General features: G+C 41.0%; 1 protein-coding gene across 6 annotated transcripts in view; it reads right to left on the bottom strand.

Moving 5' to 3' along the window:
- Positions 1-3,850: 3,850 nt before the first annotated feature.
- The window catches only part of PPP6R3 (protein phosphatase 6 regulatory subunit 3), a 55,574-nt gene continuing 35,675 nt past the window's right edge, over positions 3,851-23,749 (bottom strand). For 2 of the 6 annotated variants that reach the window (XM_075187984.1, XM_075187987.1), the window contains 10 exons: positions 22,794-22,891; positions 21,522-21,576; positions 20,289-20,419; positions 19,520-19,645; positions 19,044-19,193; positions 18,858-18,955; positions 17,677-17,821; positions 7,050-7,067; positions 6,669-6,788; positions 3,851-5,251 (listed from right to left, as the gene is read on the bottom strand). In XM_075187984.1, the coding sequence (XP_075044085.1) occupies positions 5,200-5,251; positions 6,669-6,788; positions 7,050-7,067; positions 17,677-17,821; positions 18,858-18,955; positions 19,044-19,193; positions 19,520-19,645; positions 20,289-20,419; positions 21,522-21,576; positions 22,794-22,891 (993 nt within the window). In that variant the 3' untranslated portion in view covers positions 3,851-5,199. The remainder of the gene's footprint in view (positions 5,252-6,668; positions 6,789-7,049; positions 7,068-17,676; positions 17,822-18,857; positions 18,956-19,043; positions 19,194-19,519; positions 19,646-20,288; positions 20,420-21,521; positions 21,577-22,793; positions 22,892-23,749) is intronic. The other 4 variants (XM_075187986.1, XM_075187988.1, XM_075187985.1 and 1 more) reach the window with 4 other exon arrangements.

Genomic DNA, 23,749 nt, shown 5'->3' with positions numbered 1-23,749 from the left:
CTGTAGGTCCAGACGTAGGTGGGATCCTGACCACTTTATTAACAGATCCCACTGAAAACAGCGAGAGCGGGCTCGAGCAAAGGGAATGGTCTCGAAGGAGGCCACCATCTTTCCCAGCAACCGCATGCACAAATGGATTGAGGGTCTGGGAGAGGACAAGACCTGGTAGGTTATACTCTGAATTGAGGTGGCCTTTTCGACAGGCAGGAACACCTTTTGTTGGCTGGTGTCCATGATGAGGCCCAAGAAAACCATGCGCTGACACGGGACCATCTGAGATTTCTTCAAGTTGATGAGCCATCCGTGGCTCCTGAGAATCGCCAAGGCAAGGGATAAGTGATAACGCAAACAACTCTCTGAGGAGGACTTGAAGAGCAGGTCGTCTAGATAAGGCACGACCTGAATGCCCAGAAGGTGCAGACGAGCTGCCATAACCGACATGACTTTTGTGAAAACCCTCGGTGCTGTGGAGAGGCCGAAGGGGAGGGCCCGGAACTGATAATGGGAGGGTCCTACAGTGAATCTGAGGAGGGACTGATGGCCCTTCCAAAAGGGAATGTGGAGGTATGCATCTTTTATGTCTATGGAAGCCATAAATTGATCCTTCTCCAATCCGTTTATGACCGACCTCAGAGATTCCATCCAAAATCTGTCTACCCTTAGGTGTACATTGAGTGACTTTAGGTTTAAAATGGGTCGGAAGGAGCCGTCCGGCTTCTTCACAAGGAACAGGTTTGAATAAAAACCCTGTGTCTTTTGGAATTCTGGAACCCTGCAGATAACCTTCTGAGAGAGAAGAGAAGCGACACAATCCTGTATTGCTTGTCTTCTGGATGGATCTCGGGGTAGGGGGGGTTACGAAGAACCGATGGGGTCTGGGACCCAGCAGGTCTATCCTGTATCCCCCTGATATAATGCCTCGAATCCAGGGGTCCTGGGAGGACTCTGTCCACTGTTGAAGAAAAAGAGACAGACAACCTCCCACTGGGTTTTCCCCTCGGGGAACCAAGTGGTCGTCAGGACGCAGGCTTCTCCTGAGTCCTGGCGCCTGGCCGAAAAAGAGGATCTTCCTCTAGAGGAGCCTCGGGCATTTGGCTGTTTACCCCTAAACGACTGTCCTCTGGACAAGGAGGATCCTCGAAAGCGCTGACGGAAGGAGCTGAATCGGGGTTTTTTGCTTCTACCTGGGAAAACCGGCAAGGAAGTACTCTTGCCCCCCGTAGCCTGGGATATTAAGGTATCTAATTCCGGTCCAAACAAACCTGCTGCTGAAAAAGGAATGATTTCAACAGATTTTTTTGATTCTGCATCTCCTTCCCACAATTTCAGCCATAGAGTTCTTCTAGCTGAAACGGATGCAGCCTGTATAGAGGAGGAGACAGCCGCTGATTTTTGAGCCGCCTCATAAATGTACCCCGATGCCTCTTTTAAGTGTAAGGCCAAGGGGAGTAATTCAGAACCCTGTAAGGCCTCTGCCAGCTGGTCTGCCCATACTTCCATGGCTCTAGCCACCCAAGCTGAAGCGAATGTGGGTCTAAAGGACGAACCTGCAGCCGCAAAGATAGACTTCAGTTGGGATTCAACCTTCCGGTCATTGGCATCCGGAAGGGATGCTGAACCAGGAGCTGGAAGTAAGGTGTGTTTTGCTAAACGTGCAATAGGCACATCTACTTTTGGGATACTTTCCCAACGAATTTCCTCCTCCTGTAAGGGGTACAAGGAGGAGAATCTTTTGGGAACTGAGAACCTCTTCTCAGGTTGTTTCCATGCTGCTTCAGCAATATCTACGAGTTCCCTAGAAGGGGGAAAACGGCAAGCCTTTCTTTTGGCTTTCTTGAACAGAATTCTGTCTCTAGGCGTAGGATCCTCCGGTTCTGGGAGGTCTAACGCTTGTCTAACTGCAAAAACCAAATCATTAACAAATTGGTTTCTAGAACTATCCTCCTGTTCCGAAGACTGAACTTGGTCAGAATCGGAATACACTGCCCCCTCATCCTCAGAAGATTCCTCAGAATCTGAAAGGACCATGATAGGGTTATTCGATCTAGGTCTCTTCCTTTTAGCGTACGGGATGTTTGGGGACTCAAGCAACAAGTTAAGCTTATTTAAACCTTTAAGGAAAGCTGTGGACCATGTCGCTTCTGTGGAGATAGTGTTTTGGTCAGAAAAAGAAGAGGAAGGTCCTGGTAAGGACGCTCCAATAGACCCTGTAGTAACAGGGAGGCCCAGCTGAGTGCTATTACTAGAAGCCACCGAAGTAGCCATATTAGATAGCAATTGGTTAGATTGCAATACCATCTGAGCTAAGGAGGAAACCGACTGTGTCAGGGAGGCCACCCAGGCCGGCTCCTCCGTCAGAGGGGCTGTGGGCTGATGAGTCCGCACAGTGGAAGCCCCTGCATCACAGGCAGAACAGAGGGCCAATTTAGGGTCCCCCTGCCCACACGGTAATTTAACTTGACATTTTGAGCAAGTAAAATATTTTGCAATAGGGCCCTTTCCCTTATCTGTCATTTTTTATAAAGGAAGGCACACCAAACACACAGATTAAAGGGTTAATCTAGCTGTGTAACAGAGAGAATAGAGAGAGATATGTATGCAGAAAACAAATTGTATAACAAGAAACAACTAATCTGTATAATAAAAGTTGTACTTGCAATAAACACCAATTGTTTTGTAGGCAAGCAGGAGGCTATAATGTAAACCTTACAGCCTACTTTTTTTCCACAGAAAATAAACAATGTGTGTGTTTAAAGGCAATATACTTAGCCCAGGGCCATAAAGGAGAGAAGTCCACGGCAGTCTGTCCAGTGTCTGCTCCCTCAGCTCTGATCTCTCTTCCCGGGCTTCCTTTGGCGCCAGAAGACTGGGATATACCATCTCTCTGTGGAAGGAGGGGGGAACTATGTATTAGCTCCCCCCCCCCCTTCAATAGCTCCAATCGTTGAAAAAAATAAAAAAATGGAGCGTGACAGGTAATGGAGACCCCTTTACAGAGGTCTCCGCAGCGACATACCCGGCGCCCTCCTCCTATGCATGAGGGGGGAACCGTGGTATAGCCCCCTTCCTCCTCTTCTCCGTAGCACTGCTGGCCCGAAATCCAAGATGGCCGCCGCTACTTGCAGATCCGATAACCGACACTCTATGCCTGTCATGGCAGCGCCGGTTATCGGGGAGGCTGGAGGAGTGCAGCGGTCCATGAGACCGCTTGTCACTCCTCAATTTAGGCACCCTTTTAGAAAGTTTCCCTGTCAGTGAGAGCCTGTGGCTCCCATCTGACAGGAGAATGCCTGCGCTGCTGGCTGTGAGTGTGTTCTCTCTCATAGAACACACTCCAGCACTGTCACCAGTAAGAAAGATAATAAAAAGTAAAAGAAAGAAATAAAATTTTTTAAGATTACACTAGCTATAAAAAACGCTGCCCAACTCCAGGGCACCTGAAAAAAACTGAAGAGTCCAGGGGGATTGTAGAGGGGAGGGGTCTGTCGGCAGTACTAAAAGTTAACTAGTTAGGTGCCAACTCCCCCAAGCTCCCTCCACAACCCCATGGTAAGCAGTGTCCCCCAGACTGGATGAAAGATAAAGTGTGTTTAGTATTGCTGTACATACTGTGTACTATTGAAGTGTGTTTTATAAACCCACTGCTAATTGTGTATCATGCCGCATTCTAGCACTCAGTTGCAGGACTCCATACCCTCTGCTTCAGATTGCACTTAAATGTTGGCATAGATTAAACAGACCACATAAAAACTGTGCTGTATAGTTTGCACTTCACGAAACAAAAAAAACCTAAAGAACTTCAAAATCATGCACCACAAATAGTGTAAATGAGGTAAAATGAAGCCATACATGTATTTTCCTTTTTATTGTAGTATGCAATGTAATGCTTAGGCACGTTGCATGGGAGACTACGCCTAAACACTGTTGGGCTCAGTCTAAAGATTCATTTTGCTCTCAAAATACCTGTCTAGGAAAGGTCTCACAAACCATAATCTATTTGTGGAATTAGACAGCTTTACATCTACAAAAAAGGTGTGTAAGAGATGGACAACCCTTGTATCAGACTGGCAACAGAACATTGCTTTTTCCTGCTTCAAGAAGGCGGACTGGAGTTTACAGGAATATAGAAACATTATAAATTACATAGAATTAGCTTTCATAATCACTACCTATGTACAAACCAGTTGTAGACAAAAAAACAAAAACAAAAATCAAAGCTGGTTTTGAACTTGTATATAAAAATAATTCACAGATCGGCACAGAAAGAGCTGACATGCAAATTTAAAATGGATCTGGATATTAAAAAGTACAAAATTTGTCATAGAATGCCTGCCCCGTTGTCATCAGAAAGGGCAAGCATTTTACTTTACACTTAAAGAAAAAATTCTAATGTGCATTTAAATAAACTTCTAAATGGGTAAAAACTTGCAGGTGAGTAATTCTCAATATTAAGGTTTCTCACCTGTTACTTAAGCAAAACAAGACCAGAGTGTATGGCTTTACATTAAAAATTTGCCAGAACTGTAGTAATAAATACTTAAATCTCTACCAATAGACATTTGATTTGAATTGGAAAAAAAAATAAAAAAATACAGCAACAGAAATGAGAAACTTGCTGCAAAAAGTAGGAACACTGGAACAAAAATATTGTCTGAATCACTTTTGGTAACCTAAATACAATTAGAACATTTACAGGAAGTTTTATCAAAGAATAGTTCTGTTTGAAAAAAGAAAAAAACCCAAAAAAAAAAAAGACTATTGTACAAAGTGGAAAAATGCATGAACTTGTAAATACTTTGGTCACACTAATTGTCAAATAGTTATGCTTTCAAATACATTAGATTTTTGTGTATACACTTTATAAAAACTATTTTTACAACCATTTTAACCATAGTATTACTATTACTGAAGTGGTGAGTTCTTATGTCTTAGGGCACCAGTTTTGTTTAGAATACAATACAATATAAACATACACAAAGTCTTATTTCTCAATGTGCAATATTTTTACACTTTCAAGTCTGTACAACACCTTAAAATCTAAGAAAAAATAAAATAAAATGTTGCTGGTCCTGATCCCTTGCAAAGTTAGTGCAGCAGTGACTGGCGTCGACGGGCTTTAGCCCGAAACCTCAAGTAACACCACTTAAAATCCCAATGGATATCAGTCTGCGATCTTCAACTAACAGTAGGCCTCACACATCATACTGGGCCATTTGCAGAAGCTCCGTCCGACACGATCTGCTCTGACGGTCTAAAACAAACAAACAAAAAATAAATTATTATGTTAAGCGGAGCTTATATACAGACAGACAAAACGCGTTGGTTTCCTGACAAATAGCATAGTTAGGAGGAAAAATACAAAAAGGACTCCCACCCCTCAATAAAAAAACAAAAAACTCAAAGTCCTGTGACTGAACAATTTCCTGCAAAATTTGCTCTTTGCACGTGAAAAGACCTTGTTTGATCTTAGAAAATTAAAGGAATCTAATCACTTGAATAGCTTTTATTCAAAAAAATGTTCAGAGAACCACCATCAGTTCATTTACAAAATCTATGGGACGGACACAATGGAGTAAGAAACTGAAAAGGCATTATTCAGAACAGGTACCCAAAAAAGGTCACAAGTGAGTGTACATCAAGCTGTAAACAACCACATACCACAAAAAGCATAATGCATTAATTGAAACACTAGATCCTGAAAGAACCAGGCTGCAAATATCTACTAATAAGGACCCATTCTGTTCGAGAAAAAAGCACCAGGGTTGACACAAGCGCCAGAACAGGCCTGGCACACCAGTTGTTGACACTACAAACCCTAGACATCCTACAGATAGCTGGCAATGTATACTGGGACTTGTAGTTTCACAACACCTGGAGAGCTACAGGTTATCCAGGCCTGTGCTAGAAGATCACGAGCTTCAATGCTACATGCATTGATAGAAAAAACAAAATTTAAACTTATTGCAAAAGATAGTTACTATGGGGCATATTCAATTGTTGGCGAAAACGACAAAAATCTAGCGCTCCGCGCACTATTAGCGTTATTACGGTAGTTTTCTCGCTGGATTACAGCTCGCAGCTCCCTGAGCCGCAAGCTGAAATCCAGCTTACTATTACCGTAACAGTAATAGTTTTAACGCCGCGGGGATATTCAACAATTGAATATGCCCCTATGAGCACTATTAAGGTTAAACAAATGGATACAAGTGACCAGGGAAGGAAAGAATCACTGAGGAACACACTACTGTACTGTTCATATCTAGATCTCACTATAAGTAGTATTCAACACATGCTCATCCCAAACACCACACAAGTGGTATTACAAAAGAGTCAAACATTTACTAGAGACTACAAGCAGTTGCCTCAGAGGGTGACAAAACTAAAGGATCTCTGCCTGATCAGGTACACACTCGCCTGTGGTTGCCTGCCAGCTTCATGTTACACCCCAGAGGGAGTAAGAAACAGTTCGGTGAAAGGCGTCCATGTCAGAAGTGGATCATATAAGAAGACACCATAACCACCGTCCCTAGCATGCTGTATAGAGTGTTAAGCACTGACAATAGCCAAGTAAAGACAAAAGTCAAATTAGAGAACAATCTTAATGTATGTAGTGCATGAGAAAAGTTTGCCTTCAGGTAAAAGACGACCTGAAACTATAGTCTACTTACTTCTGTTCTTGGCTGCTACTGTTTGGCTGTAAAACTGGAGGATTTTCCATGGCAGAATCGCAGTTCTCCACAACATATTTACAGGCAGAGTCATTAGAGGTAGACAGTTTCCCTTCCTCACTGTACAGAAAACAAGAGACATTAAAGTAGGACATTAAATTGAACACTTCTCTGAATTACCATTAACCACAATAATGAATTCATGCAATGGGTGCCAATGGTAGGAATCGGGGATGAGAACAGTTACACTTTCCGAACATTGCAGCATGTGCACAACAAAATGACAAAAAAAAAAAAAAATATGACAAAGGAAATTTGGGCATACAGGGAAATGTACGGAAAACCTGTATAGACGAGATCCTTAAGTTTAAAGATACATACCAATAGGATTTCAACACTCTGAAGCCATTAGTGTGCAATGGAGAGGGAAAGGAGGAGAAGCAGGCATAAAAAGAAGGCTACTTAGTAGTATTGTGTGGTGTAGACAGAGCTGCATAAATAAAACACATTGTTCATTCATTGTGTAACTACAGTTGCTAGCCATAAAGACATTGTCAAGTCTGAGTACACTGCTAATACCTTCACCTGTTCGGGGTGTTATTCTTTTGATTCAAAGACACACAGGGCTGTGAAACACACATAATACAGAGGCAGAAGTTGCATAAAAGGATAATCCCACCTAAAAATACTTTTCTACTCCCAACTTTGTCTGAACTATAGGGATATTGTGCCAGAGACCTACACTGTTCAGGAGAGCTAATCCTCACAGCCATGTAATCACCGCACAAACCCCACCCAGTCACTCACTGGGGGTTTCATTAGTTAAGAATAACCATTTATGTTCAACTCCTTGACCTTGTAACATTAAATTACTGTCATGTTTGGAGTCTGAAACATAGAAGTCACAAAAAAAACCCAAACACATGGCGGCGAGGAGAGGTAGAGGATAGTATGCAACTGCGTATGGTATTTATATAAACTTTATTCACATTTTTCTTACATCATGGCATCAAAACTGATTCAGAAATACTCAACACAAAAAGTAGTGCTGCTTTTGTATTTGTCATTAAGAATAAAGTTTCTCACATACAAATAAAATAATTACAAGAGTACCGAAACCCATTACAAACAGTGCCATCAAAGCGTTTCAATGGCGTTCAATTGCCAGAGTTCCACTTGGCAGATTATAGTGCATTGCAAAACAAGAGTCTTCGTTAAGATCAAGTATTAAAAGCAAATCCAAGAAAAAGTTATTCAAAGCACCAAAAAAAGGGTAGCACATAAGACTTCAAATACTTTGTATTTCCTGGAGCACTGTCAAGGCAATCACAAAAAGATGTAGCCAAGTTCAGTTGTACTATTTGATCAAACCAGCCATTGTTCAATATCTGTGCGAGAAGGCCACATGGTAACCGACAGACAATGTGTGACTCATGGTAGAAAAGGCAAAAATGCCCATGGGACATGTCATAAGTGTATGCAAAGGTGGCAAAAAGAAAACCATTCATAGAAGATCAAATGATTTTTAACGTGAAGCATTGTGAAGGAAATATGCAGTTATGGGAATGCATCTCCTTTAGGGACTGGAAAACGTAGCCAAAAGAGGTAACAATAAAAGGCACAAGACAGAAATCTTGGATGAAAACATGCTGTAGACTGAGACACCCAAGACTCAGGAGAACAGTTCCAGCAGGACCCAAAGCAGAAAAGACACACTGGAGTGGCTTAAAAATACAATAAACAGAAAATGTCCTGGAATGAAGCAGCCAAAGTATGTTTTAATGGACCTTAACAAGTAGCACAAAGATTGGATGGAACCTGCACTGCCCAGGCATGCAAAGCTAGTATAGGACATCCCCAAATATCCTCCGCTGTAAATGCAGCCAAATTGGATCTTTCATCAAGTATTTTAGTACAGAAGACCGATACCTATGTAATCAATTTTAATTTGCAATTAAAGAAAAAGCTTTAGAATTGTTTGTTATTTGACAGCATTTTCATAATGGAACCCAGATTGATATCATTTGTGAATACTTGCCATTGATCAACACAAAATAAAGTGAAAAATGACAGAGCAGGTGTACAAGTTATATAGTCTACTGTATTAGCATATTCCATGCACCTACCATATTAGCTGAACATTTCTATATTTTAATTCTGAAAAGTCAGGCATTCTGCCTCTTCATGAGGTCACTAGAGTACTTTAGTTGGGTAGTCCTTTATATAAAAAAGAGTCTGGTTCATAACATTAGACTTTTTTTTTAACGAAATGTCATAACATTGTATATAACATACATAATTTACTAAATGAACAATGATATTCATGTTCTAGTAAATGTATTAACTTGAAGCCATGAAGGGGCACATTTGAAATATAACTTCTCCAACCTACAGTCAAACATTCAAAAGATTGGAGGTAAGTGTGCTGTTCCACAGGATTAGAAGAAAGGGAATTGTCAGGTTAATAAAAATATATTTCCTTAATGTCCCTTCAGCAGCACACCTTACATATCAAAGATGGGCCGGAATATGCTACCACTTGGAAAACCAAGGCAAACTCCAAGTTGGTGTACTGCAAAACTGGTCTATAGAAGCCTATTACCTCGACTTGTGATGTGGAAACATCCCTTCTCGAATCTGCTATAACCATCTGGCAAATATCTTATTGAAACCACCAGGTGTCCTCTGTTCAGAGCAGACAAACAAATAACCAAATTTATGGACTTTAGGGTGCTGGGATCTTTTCAGGTAGAGAAGTTTGAATATTGTAACATTTAAAAACACAAAGCCTCCGTTTTTGTCATTTTTAGGAAATTGGCATAACCACTTTCCCAGACCTGATGAACAGTCAATTCGATCTGAGGAAGCCTGAACAGTGGCTGAATAGATGCAATATATCTGTGAACAATGCCTGCCTACGCCAAAACTGAGCTACAAGGATCACAATACTCCTTTGTATGATATGTTCTGGATCACTCTTGGCAGCATTATCAATGGTAAGGAAACCTGTATGCTGAGTTCCAGTTATGACATCAACTGCTTGAGAATTGTCTATGGGTATTTTTCTCTAATTGGGGGAATTCAATTGGCCACGTTACTGTAGAGTGTAATGCGTCACCGTAGTTTCAACGCCGGTTTTTGCTCACAGCTTTTTGAGCTGTGAATTCCCCCCATAAAGTGGTATTGACAGACCCAAGAGGCAATCAGGAAAAATCACTGGCATATCCAGACCCACAATTATGCTGTGATTATTTGAAGGTTTGCTTTAGAGACCACTTTACTGCAGGAGGCCATTTCGGTTGAAATAGGGAACCAAATAGTTTTGCAGACTATAAAGGGAAAACGGCTGATAATGTGTGAAAGTTAAGTATTGTTCAGGGATAAATTAAAGGATAAAAGGGTGGTGCCAGATCTTCCTTGCTGATCAGTCTTCTAAGTGTTTATGTATACCACTGTATGAATTTGTACCTCATGGCCCTGGATTATTTTCTAGAAGACCTAAAAGCTTGACAGACTTCCTTTAGTTTCAGCAAGTGTGAAGACCCAAAATTTAGTCATGGTCATAAAGGAGACTCCGTGTTTCTTAAACAAAAAAACAAATTGATGAACAGAGGTTGCCTGAGGTGGAAGAAAGTTCTGCAACTTTTGCTATTAAAAGTTTGACAAGTCAAGAAAGTTATCAAAGACTGAAAATAATTCAATATACAATCTGGGTATTGAACTTTGCTCTGGTTTTGATTAATCAAATGAGATTAGGCAAGCAGAATAGCCTTTTGATACTATACTAATGACCTTTCAGCAGAGCTGTACCCAAAGAGCAACTTCAAGTGTCTTTATTTGGAGAATTAGATCACTTTAATGAACGCACATTTCTGGATAGAAAAGCAAATGGTGATGACAATTTCAAATCTACCCATTTCACATGCACTTTGTTGCTGATGCAGACCAAACTGATTGACAAGTTTTAGACTAAAAAACAGCATGTGGGGCCCTTGGATACCTGTACCCAAGTACAGTGCAGCATGTCAGCAAGTAGCTGTCGCACCCCAAATACTATGGACTGTTTGACAAACAATCCTAAGACACAACAATGGCTTTAAAATTTATCTGCAGCAAGACTAAGTAATAACCCACAGGTAGATTGTCAGAATTTACAATGGGTGCGCTGAAAGAGCAGAGCTCTAATCCTTTGTCAGGTAGCCTGTACCATCTGGTTCTGCTTATGCAGTATCAATACTTTGCTGCTTTAACTTCTATTTTTCTTTTTTAAAATTGAAAGCACTAGTTAGGGGACCCTCAAAATAAGGCAGAAAGACACCAACTTGAGGGGCTAGTTATGAAAGAAAAAAAAAAAAGGGACTTTTATACTAACCATAAATCCGTTTCTCCGATTCCATCTGGGGGACTCTGCTACCATGGGTTGTATTAGGGGAGAGTGGAGTTGGCACTTAACTAGTTAACTTGTTAAATGTATAAATGCTGAAAGACCCCACCACCCTGCAACCCCTTGTAGCTCCTCAGTTTAATTATAAAGCCCCAAGGAAGACAGGCCAAACAACCAAAGACCATACAGCTGAAGAGCAGAAGGGAGGGAATGCAGTGTCCCCAAGATGGAATCAGAGAAATAGATTTATCACAAGTATAAAAAACCCTTTCTCTCTTTCATGTGATCTGGGGGACACTGCTACCATAGGAACGTAGTAAATCAGCCAACCTAAGGGTGGGACCGCTCTGACAGTCCGGCACAGATAGCACTACGGCCAAAATTTGTGTCAGGCACAGGTCGGTTAGCACTGACATAAGCCTGCTTAAATGGTTGCAGTAATCATCTAGCAATGGACTGTTTTGAGGCTGGCCATCCTCGATTATGGGAATCAAAAAGTATAAATAATCTGTGCAGCGAACGTGGGAAGTCCTCACATAAATTCGGAGAGCCCTGAAAACAGAGGCATTCCATATAATTTTGTCCGGAGAAAGGGCCTCCCGCTTTGAACATTGGAACCACAATTGCTTGGTTGATATGAAAAGTCGAAAGCACCTTCGGAACAAATGGAGATTGCACGGAGAACTGCTCTGTCCTCGTGAAATACCAAAATAGGGCTCACAACAAAAAAGGGCTCCTAACTGATACTCTAGTGTTACTTCTGGCAATTCCATCGGCTCGCACTTTCAACGTTAAGGACCTTAATTCTGCAGAATGCAATGGTTCAAATGGAGGCCCCTTAAGCATATCAAGTACTAGGTTGAGATCCCAGGGTGCCGTGGGCTGGACATACGGAGGGTGGATATGCAGAACTCCCTGCAAAAATGTCCTTATATTCGGCATGTCTGCCAATCGAACGTGAAATACCGAAAGGGCCGAGACTTGTACTTTTTAAGAGTGCAGACGCCAACCTAAAGGAATGCCAGAAAGCGTGGTAGACAAAGACAATGTATGGCAGAGTCCATTTTCACACCATCTAATGTAGGCGTGCCAGATGCGGTGGTAGATATGAGCCAAAACTGGTTAACGAACTCACAAGAGCATGTTCACAACTCTAGGAAAGAATCCTCTAGACCGCAAAAGGCTGGCTTCAACAGCCATGCCGTTAAAGTCAGCCAAGGCAAGTCCTGATATTGGAATGGGCCTTGGTGTAAGAGGTTGTCTCGAAGTGATAGACAAACCCCATGACCTACTGCTATCAAGATAATGTCTGCATACCATACTTGACGCGGCCAGGCAGGAGCCACCAGTATTCACTGGTAGTCCGCCTTGCCCTACCAATCTGAGAATGCGGTGAATCATGGGTATTGGGGGAAATACCCCAAACGGAAGAAACAAGGCATTTTCATGACGTCGACGGCTACTGACAGGGGGTATTTCGCCCTTGCGTAGAATCTGGATAACTTCCTGTTGTGCCTTGACGTCATGGGGTCTCCCGGACCTGGACCTCATCTTAGGACCAGCGACTGGAAGACCTCCGGATGGAGTGACCACTCCCCCGGCATTACCGCATGTTGGCTTAGATAATCTACCTCCCAGTTCTGGATGCCTGGGATGAACACTGCCGAGATTGAGGGAACATGTTCTGCCCAGGCCAAGATCTGCACTGCCACTGACATTGCTCCAACACTTCTGGTTCCGCCCTGACATAAGCCACTGTCGTGGCATTGTTGGAAAGCAACCTGACCGGGAATCCCTGAAGCATGGTCTGGGCGCTATGAAGGACCATTAGCATGGCCTTAAATTCCAGAATCTTGATAGAGTAAAGACTCCTGAAACGACCAAAGGCCTTGAAGTCGTAAGTCAAGGGCCACAGTCCCTCACCCCCGCAAGTTGGCATCTGTGGTCACTATGATCCAGTACCACAGTGCAAAGGATTTGCCTACCAGGTGATCTTGGACCAACCACCACTGAACAGACACCCTTGCTTGGAAGACAAGCGGATCCACTGGCATTCCAACTGCAGGTGGGAAACGAACCACTTTGTTAAAAGGTCCTACTGAAAGCAGTGGGAATGGAATCGACCGTAAGGAATTGTCTCGAAGGTCGACACAATTTTCCTTAGGAGGCGCATACATAAGTGGATAGATGGTCTGGGACAGGCCAGGATCCGTGTAGTTACATCCTGTAATGATCGGGCCTTGCCCTCCGGAAGTAATACTTTTTGTTTTCTGGTGTCCATGATGAACCCCAGGAAGATCTGCTGGCAGGGGATCAATTGTGATTTATGCAGGTTTATTAACCGCCATGGTGCTCCAGGATTTTGATGGCAAGAGTCAGGTGTTGTAACAGATTGGCTGATGTGGCCTTGATAAGGTGGTCATCCAAATATGGTATTTTTACCCCTATGGAACGAAGACATGCTGCCATTACAGACATGATTTTTGTGACCACTCTTGGTACCGTGGATAGGCCAAAAGGGGAGTGCCTGAAATTGGTAGTAAGCCAACCGTAAATCTGTGGAGAGACTGAAGTCCCTCCCAAATGGGGACGTGAAGGTAGGCGTCTGATATTTATTGACGCAAAAAATTCGTCTGCCTCCAATCTGTCCACCCGTAGGTGTAGATTCAACATTTTTAAATTTAGAATGGGTTGAAATAAACCATCCAGCTTCGGGACCAGAAAAAAGGTTGGCGTAGAAATCTTGTCTTTTCTAGCTGTCCAGCAACGGGCAGATGACTCCTGCAGAAAGAGAAGCGGTGCAGGGCAAGGGGGGAGCAAATCTGAGTCTTGCTGTACCTCCGCCAACTGTTCAGGCTATGCTTCCATTGCTCTAGCAACCCATGCCAATGAAAACATGGGTCTGAAGGAGGTGCCTGCCGCTACATAGATGGATTTTAAATATCCCTCTACTTTGCGGTCGGTGGCATCCTTCAGGGCAGCTGTTCCTCGCACCGGAAGTGTAGTGTGTCGAGCTAAGCGTCCTACTGGGATGTCGACCTTTGGGATCTGTTCCCAGCAGGCCAGTTCCTCTTAATCTAAAGGGAACAGGGCAAGGAATCTCAGTGAAATCGTAAACTTTCAGTCCGGCTGACTGCAAGCTGCTTCTGTAATCACTGACTGTGGAAAAAGGATAGCAAGTCTTCTAATTTTTTTTTTTTTTTTAAAAAAAAGACACTGATCCGAAGATTTGGGTTCGTCCAAATCCGTATAGTCCAGGGCTGGTCTTGCTGCCAATACCAGGTCATCAACGCCCTGATATGTAGGAGATTCTTCCAGGTCTGTGACCTGCACAGAATCAGAGTCGAAAATAGGTTCACCCTCTTCTGATGATCTCTCGAAATACAAGAGTATTAGTGGACTGAAGCCGTTTATTTCTAGACAGTATAGGTCTTGGCGAGTCCAGAAAACAGTTTAATCTATCTAGGCCTCTGACCAAGGATGAGGACCAGGCCGGTTCTCCAGAAGGAGGGTCTGGGTTAGCGAGAGGATGATGGACAAGCCTATGCAAATTCAGCTGTCTCGGCGGTCACTGGTATTCCTACTGTCACAGGGGGGTAGTTTCTACTGCAGTGGAGGGGATAATTGCGGAAACCAATGTTAGCTCTGTAGTCTTAGTAAACAGTTGGACCAGTGTAGCAACTAACTGTGCCAGAGCAGATGCCCATGCCAGTTCCTCGGGTAGTAGTAGTACATTGCCCCCGTGTCAGTCAGTACAAAATCTCCCCTGGGTCCTGTTGTCCAATTGGCAGCTTAACATTACACTTTGAATAAGTGAAATATTTTGCATGTGGTGCCTTTTCCATTAGACATATTCTGAATGGGAAAAACACAATAAGCAATAGAAATACAGTCACACAAGATATAGGCTTGATATAGTTACAAGTATACTAACTAATCTATAACAGTCAAAAGTTGTATCTTGTAACAAGCTAAATGTGAAGAGAGATAGGTGGTGTAAGTAGGATATAACATATTATGCTACTTGCATCACATTAATAAAAATAAGGGTATATTAGAGTATAAAAGTATAGATTGTCGGTACTTAGTAGAGATGCTCACTGACCCCCGTGAACTGGTTTTGGATCTGGATTAGCTTTGTGTTTAGTTTTTTTTTTTTAAAAAAAATCCCAAAATATGCTAAAATCACATAATTTTGCTTTTTTTGCTCCTACATTATTAACCTCAACACTAATTTAAAGTCATTTGCAATCAATTTAGACCACCTCACAGGTCACAATATTATTTTCATACACTTTCAGACAAATACTGCAGCCACCTGGCTGGATGGTAAGTGACAGAGCAATGACACAAACACATGGCAGTTCCTAGCACATCTAGGACATATTGGCACACAGCAGTGGCAGAAAAGATAAATGGGGGTGCGACCTCCCTCCCACAAGTGATGTTGGATGTTTAAAAGGAACTCAAAATTCGTGAGATCCGACGATGTCGCGATGACGTTTTGCCTCGTTTTCAAATCAGAGGCCGAGCCGGCTCGTTACTCTGATCCCCTAAGTTCGGGTGTGTTCGGTTCTTGAGGACCAATAGAGCAGAGTGACTAAAAAGGTAGTTTGCAGGGCATCCAGGTGGTAGACCACAGGACCATGCTCACCCCCTTTATTGCAGCCACATCAAGCATTGGGAGGGTAAGCCAATCAGGAACACAGCTTCCTCACATTCTTTGGAAAGCAAATGATGGAACCCAAATATGTCCCTAGCCTGTGTCAGTATAGCAAGTTCATTAACTGGTTTAATTTCATATATTTTTTCCAATTTTGCATTAAATAAAATGTTTAATTGCATATTTTATATTAAATGAATTAGATGCAATTTTATGTGTGTATTTTATTAAATTTGTTCTCTGTATTTGCTGCATATTTATATATGTATTATATTTGTCATATTTAAGCAATATCCTGCTTCCTGCTTTGAGTATCTTGAGGGCAGCTGGCATTGCATCAAAATAGAGGGTGGAAGATCTCTGAACAGTAAGGGAAGTCAATTTTGTCCTAGAGAATACATCATATTAATAGGCAGACATCACTAAGGAATGGATCTCACAGTACCACATATCCCAGTGGCTAGTGAATTGACAAGTTAAAATTTTTTACATAGTAAGGTGAAGGAGACAAAACGTTTTAATGACGAAGTTTGAAGGACTGGTCTAAATTAAGTTGTGACCAGTCTACAAATTGGCCACTTCCACGCAACAGAACAAGCAAGCACACAAAGACATGTATCAAAGCGTATATATGGGGAATTCAATTGCTATGTTCCTGAGAACATCGCATTTTTACTGTTACCACTGTAAAATCTAAGCAGATGTGTAAAAATCCTGCTGCCGCGATGTTGAGGAGCATCGCAGCTAATTGAATTCCCCCCATCGTGTGAGAATGCAACACAATCTAACAGTAATGTTAACCAACCCCAGTATTGAACTAGACCACAGCCTCAACTACAGTCCTAATAAGCACCCAGGCTCAGAAACAGAATAGCCCCATAGGCCAAGGCCTAGAACAGAATTACACTATGCACCTTGCTTCAACCTTTATTAGCAATTAAATTATGTTTTATTACTTATACAAGCAACTACTTTCATTTATTCCTTATTTTATAAAGCACACAATGGGAAGCTTGGAGCCAGGGAGATCTGTAGGGACGTGGAGCAACATTTGCTTAAAAATAATAAAAGCAAAAAGATCTTTGAGGATTTCCATCTGTGACCTAGTCAAAAAAAATCTATTCACCTGTAAGGAAATTCATACGATCTGCTGTGTGCTTTTGGCCCAGGTCTATCTTTAAATGCTATTATTTAAAATTGTAATGAGTTTAGGTTCATTAAAAAAAAAATGTAGACATCCTTTAAAATAAAAATAAATTAAATACTTTGAAATACTGTGTTGCAGAGAGCTACCCCAAGTTACCAATAGCTTGCTGAAATTAGCTGTAGATTTGTTGCAGTGCTATCAAATTAAGCAACTTTTATTTTTTTTGTCTAGTGGTCAAAAGTGGTTTATATGGGGGCAACAACAAAGCAAAGCTTAGAATTACATGTGAATCTTGAGGTTATAAAGTGGGTGATATCAGCACTTGAAGACAGACCTGGGATCACTTAAGGGATTAGATACTTAATAAGTGTCCAGAAAGCAGCCCAACTTTACAAAAAAAAAAAAAAAAAGGAAGAAGAATCTACAGGTGTCATTAAATACCATCTTAAATCTAATTATGTGGGGAAACTGACTAAAGCAGTTGTGTGGGCCCATTAGTCAGGAAGTTTGCATTCAAAACCTTTAGCCAGTACCACCTAATTTCCCCAAATATGTCATTTGCAGAACAAATCTGTAAAGTGTGTAATACATGTGAGCTCATTAAGAAAATCTAACTATATTTTCATGCATAATCCACTAGGACACAAGCAGTCTCAAGAAATACTGTGAACAAGTCCATAAAACTACTACTGTGACCTCTATATCAGTTTCATCATGCTTATTTACAATAGAAGGAATTCATTACAATACACTAAAGAGATGGGATTCGATTGACAATTGTGCGAATAGACAAATCTCATGTAAGTCAGTTCACCTTTTAAAAACTGCAGTCTCTGTTTTTGCATCTACGGTAAGGCTGAGTGTTTCCTTCATACTGCCATTCATCACAGTCTCCGTCATCTGATCGGAATTCTCCACTTCCTCTTCTCCATCAGAGCTGGCATCCATTGCAACAGTAACTGGCAATAAAACAAACATCAATGTTTTCACAATTAAAAGCAACAATGCTCAAAAGTATGCTGACAATACAGAGGTAAACCTTTGCTTGCACCAACATGTGAATTTTCAGCCATGGCTTTTTAAAGAATTCAAGAAATGACCACCTATATAAGCCATGGCAAGAAAGCTAAATAATTATAGTTTTCATATATGAAGCATGAAGTCAATAGGTTTTGTTCTGCCTTGGTAAGATTTCCCACTATTGCCATGCTTAAAAGTAGAGTTCAATAGAGTTTCCTACAACCCTGCCCCAATTATCACAATCCAAGCCACCAGCCTTATCATGAGTGCACAAAAGGGGATCTGATTTAGGATAAAATAGAAGTGTTACTCTAGAGAATAGGTAAGACAGAAATGAGAGGTTGTCTGGGAAGACCAGATGCAGATTAGAGGCAAATCTAAGAGGGTTTAGTGGTTTGGGATGTATAAAGGGGTGTTGAGGGCTTTGCAGGTGAGAACAAGTCATTTGATTTGGATTCTGGGTATTCAGTTTAGGGATTCGCAGAGTGGCAGATACAGAATGGTGAGAGAAAGATCAGCCTTTTTGAAGAAGTTAGGTTGGATTAAATCAGACAGATAGGTGAGGGATGCCAGATAGGAGAAAGCCACAATTCTAAAGGCAGGAGACAAGTGAATAGATAAGGCTATTGGTCGCATTTGGGTAAGGGTGTATTCTTGCAATATTTTGAAATAGGTGACAAAACTGCGACTAGATGTGAGGAGTAAAACAGAGGGTGGAATCACAGCAAATCATAGGTTAGCGGGAATAGGAGGCTGAGGAAAATGTTTATATCCCACCCTGATGCACCATGTTTTGGATAACCTTACTCTTAACAAAATTGCTAAATATAGCTCCGATTCACATACACCATAATCTAGTTAACATAAGTGGAAACACTTAGTCTTTGGAGTTTCTACATGTGCAATTCTGTAAAATACAAAAAAACAGACAATTAATGCATGCAAAGGGTTGAAACTAAAATGCTGTGTATTTACTTTCAGTTTGTGCAGATGCATTAACACTCAGGGGGTCCATCGGCTCTGTGCTGGTTTCCATTTCAACAGGAGAGTTACTCCTTGCAGTTTCCTTTGCACTGTGGAAAAAACATTGCCATTATGCAGATGTATTTTAAGGTGTATTGCAAGAGGTAAAATGAAATGAGAGCCATCAAATGCCTCCACCTGATAGAGGATGTGATTTCTGTAAACGAAGCCCAGCCAGTTTCTTTTGCCAACAGTGGCTCTTCTGTGCTCCACACATCAGATCCCACAGAATCCATGTTGGCTACATGTGCAGTTTCCATTGGGATTTCAAAGCTTGCTGGCCAATTACTTGCTGAAAAGGAAAAGGAACCTGATCAAATAATAGCTGTAGCAGATTGTTGGCTTAATTTGCCTGATTGTTCTCACATGTAACAGTACAGCCAAGTCCAAAGTAAAGGCTTAAAAGCAACATTGAACATTTTTATTTTACCTTCTGCACAAGTAACCCAATACAGCGGGTTATGAAAACCAGCGATTCCCCAGCGGTAGATGAACTGCATGCCCTAGCATTATCCACTACAGCCAGAGAGCTACAGGTTATCTACCTCTGTTTTAAAACATTGAGCAAATGAAATATAACTTTGTATTGGGTGCCAATGTCAATATTTATAGACTTGCCTTCATTGGCATCCACCTCCATTTTGTCTTCTTGGTTGACTGTGCTCGATTCAAATAAACCCTGTTTGACAGAGTCCTCCTCCTCAGAATCTGTGCTCTCTTCACTGTCTGTGCTTCCTGAGCTATAGGAACAGCGGTTATAATGAGAATGGAAACAAAGGCGCGCAGAAAAGAGAACCACCACAAAAAAACCAAAAAACTAGTAGTTGCCAACAATCTATAGGATCATTATTGAGCATGACTGAAAATGCAGTCTGAAAGCTACTCATATTGACCTGCGTCATGCCTCAAATATAGCCCAAAGCTGCAAACCACATGTATGGTCAAATTGGATACAAGGTTTTCTATCAGGGGCTACCACCAAGTATGGCCGCCTGTGTTTCTGCTTTAAGGCAAACTCACTTCAGACAGCGCTATAACTTTTTTTTAGCCACAGTGGGGTTGCCATGTAAACATATGGGGTGGGGCACATTAAATTAGCTGGTGCCAGCTCATTAAACCCTATTTATGGGGAATGAGTCCGTGTGGCAACAACTTTCTGCAGTGAAGCGAAGTTGCCGAATCACTGACTAAAGCAAATTCTCCTGCGCTGAAAGTTCTGTTAGTTATGGACAGGGGTGTTCTCTTAAGTAAATTCCAAATGTGTAATTTACAGCCACTTGTCTAATAGACATCCATAAGAGGAGTACTCAATTATGAATGCAGCTTTGCAATACACTAGAATGATCAGCCAGATGCGTCATGACAGAAAAACTATATATATACCTGGATCTTCTTTGCGTATCCTGTGTGAAGGCGAGATTTTTCTCCTCCCAGATATCTTCCTCATCTGACCCACCATCATCAAACTGCTGTATTCTTTCCTTACAGCATGCTTCAAACAAAGCTATGTTAGCCTAGAAAGAAAATATGAAGACTCCTATATTAACAAAGGAAAGCAGTTACTCCTTTTAACCACAGAGTAAATATCAGCACAGTCAAAAAAAATTCAGAGTCCTTTAAATACACAAGTCAATATGTATATAATTGAGAGGACACTTTACATCTTGCAACAAGCGTTCCTTTAGCTAAATTTTGGGGATAAATATCTTGCTTATGCTTAATTGAAATATTGCCCAAAATGAACAAGTTACCTTGACACAGGGCACTTCTAAATGAGCAACAAATAGCTTTCCAACAAAGAATGACATAGTGGTAATGCCACTTGTCCATGGGAAGTGTACACAGATCTTAAATCCTACTGATCTTACCTAGTACAACAGTCTACTAATAATTTTTATTTTCCAATTCAGGGATTTAAATGAATATAGGTAGGAATTAGAAATCACAAAAACACTTGTAGCCCACAAATGCTGCAGGCATTTGTTTGTTGGCTGAACTAACATTCACATGAATGCAGTCTCAATTAGCTAGCATTTGTGTTATCACAGAAATGGGGCTTAAACCAATGTATATCAGAGTCTTTACAATTGGCCTGGCTAGAGTGCTTTTTTTTTTTATCAAAGTCTCCAGCACTGAAAGGGTCTCTGTCCACCTACGCAGAACTTTAAATAAAAAAACAAAACAAAAAAAACCCTAAAAGGTAGTGAGTAGTTTGTCAAGTAACTTGAGGGAGTTGAATTTTAGTTTGAATTGTGCCCTCCAGTGGCAACTGCTGATATTAACACATCTGCAGGAATATTAAAGGCCAAAAAGAAAAATATGGCTTTATGGGTCTGTCACTAGTGCCTGTGATGATCACTAAGCACCTGGTGGTAATCATTTCAGAGTTGAACCTTGTGCCACTTTCTATTCTGACAAACTTGTAGCATCGGCTAGTTATTGTCAAAGACTTTATTGTGAACAGAGTGCTACATTCCCTAGAATCTGACTACACTTTAGACAGTCTCAAAGTAGGAGTTACTTGGACCATATAAAAATGTACTACATATAGGCAAATGAACTATATTTACAGCAGATTGTGTAGCTCTGGTAATAAGGAGACAAAACTATACTCACGCTCTCATTTGCATTGAGAGAGAAGTTAATGTCTGAAACACGGTCAAATGAGACGCTGTAAAATGATAGAAGAGTTGTATGCAGTAAAGACTGAACAAGCACATGTTAAATATACAAGTGTATAAGATTGGCAGAAATGCTAGTTCTGTAGTTTCATTTAAAAATAATCTACAAATGGAGCAGCCTTTAATACTTAAATTAGTATACAGTCTATCACAGAGTACAAGTTAACACACATACAGGTATCGCCAACACCTTGTAAGACCCAAGGTACTCCCCAACAAAAAATACCCAAACAATTCTGCAGCACATATGCGTCAAGAGGCAAAAAGTACTACGAGGCCAAGGTAGTTGGTGACAGATATGCCCATTAAAAGGAGTGATGTGCCCACTTTACACAAGCGGGTCTTCTGTCAATCTTTCCTCTACAGCAGGCCACAGTATAGAAGACCCGGTTTTATTTGCTTCATCTTCCCATAAGCTGCCCAGTGTGGGGGGACGCATGAAACTTGTGCACCCTTCTGCAACGGAAAGTAACCTTTTATTTTACACACAAAACATTTGTTTTTACAATGCTTTTATGTTTACTTTGGAATGTAAATCCATTTACCATTGTTTAATAACTGATAAAGTGCCTCACAACACTTAAAAACGTTAACAATTTGTCTCTATTGGGGAGGGGGGGATGACAACCATATCAAACCGTGTGTTCGGAATTATCCCATTGGATGTGATTAACTAGTTGCTTAACTCTTTAGGAGATTGATACATATGTAGTGTCAAATCCTGCAAAGAGTACCACTAAAGGCTGCTTCTTTTGTAGACATGTTATACGACAGTAGTGAAGATAGAAAAGCATGCAAGTTCACCAAGGTGGATTGTTTAATACCCAGTTATTCAAAAGCCCATGTTAGCACATAAGACTGGCTCACTTAACTCTGACCAACCACCATCATTTACATCCAGAAATTAATGGATTGGATTACACAGAAAAGAAATGCAGCAAGTTTCATAGCTAACACACCCATTAGTGTAGGTGACAGTTAAGAGCTGTGCACTTTTTAGCCCATCAGAAGAGACACATGTATTGTGTTACAATTAAGCCATGTGTTGAAGCCTTAAACAGACTATAACCACAAGCTTATTAGTAGATGTGCTCTTTTAATCACAGGTGGAAATCCATACAGAAGCAAATGAGCTTGTTAGGTTTAGAATAATTAGCAGCAGACACCAAAACCAAAGTTTAAAACCACAATAAAAATTCATACTCACTTCCCAATGTCATCCTGGTCAGCAAACTTCTCATCGTTGAAGCCAAACTGGTCAATAAAATTGGACGTCATTTGTTGCATCTGATAATCAGAAAAGGCCTGGCAACCCCAGGACCAACGAAAGTGGTATAACATATATTCTAAACTGCTCCTGGAATAAGCTATTTATCATGTTTGTGCATATAAAAAAACATTCTATCGTAATTTGGAAGCTCTAAAAAAAGAACAAACACTTGAAGTAAAATATTTTAAAAAAAATAAAAAATAAAAAAAACAAGTACAATTAGAGGTGTTTCACGGCAAAGTGCAATTGAAAGCGACAACTTCTGAATTACATGTCATATGAAAATAATTTCTCTGGCGTGCGATTAATATTTGATGCATTTTAAGGAAACATCCTTGCAAAGCACAAGTGCAGTGTCATACAGTTCGTTTAGGAGTCTATAAAGCTGGGTACACACCTATGCAATCATACTTCGTATGCAGAGTGTCTAAATTTCACCCACGATTGAAAGTGTCAGTGAGCATGTCGATTCACGCGTACACACAAACACTGTATACCTTCATATCTGAGATGGTCCTCTAAACCACCTGCTGAAAAGATTGTGACTGTACACTCAGATATTTGGTGCTGGTCATGAATGCGGACACACTTCCACATTTGCCAAACAAACATCGCTCCATCACCGATTGTGATTTTTAGGAATTTTAGAAAGCAAAGTCTATAGATGCTGCGTTTTGTTACCATTAAACATTATGGTGAAAGTGTGCACAATCTTGCAATATCTGAACAAACGGTTGTGAATTGTGTGATCTGCACGATAATTACTTAGGTGTGTAGTAGCTTAATAGTTTTAGTCTGGTAGAGGATTTAAATAATAAAAGCAGATAACTGCACCGATAGAATTGTGCTGTAGACGTTGAGTTAGATATTTTAGCAAAGTTTTCCTTAAAATG

The sequence above is a fragment of the Mixophyes fleayi genome, chromosome 10 (assembly GCF_038048845.1).
Source record: "Mixophyes fleayi isolate aMixFle1 chromosome 10, aMixFle1.hap1, whole genome shotgun sequence".
Classification (NCBI taxonomy): Eukaryota; Metazoa; Chordata; class Amphibia; order Anura; family Limnodynastidae; genus Mixophyes; species Mixophyes fleayi.
The sequence above is the reverse complement of the archived record's forward strand: the minus strand, read 5'-3'. Positions and strand labels throughout refer to the sequence as shown.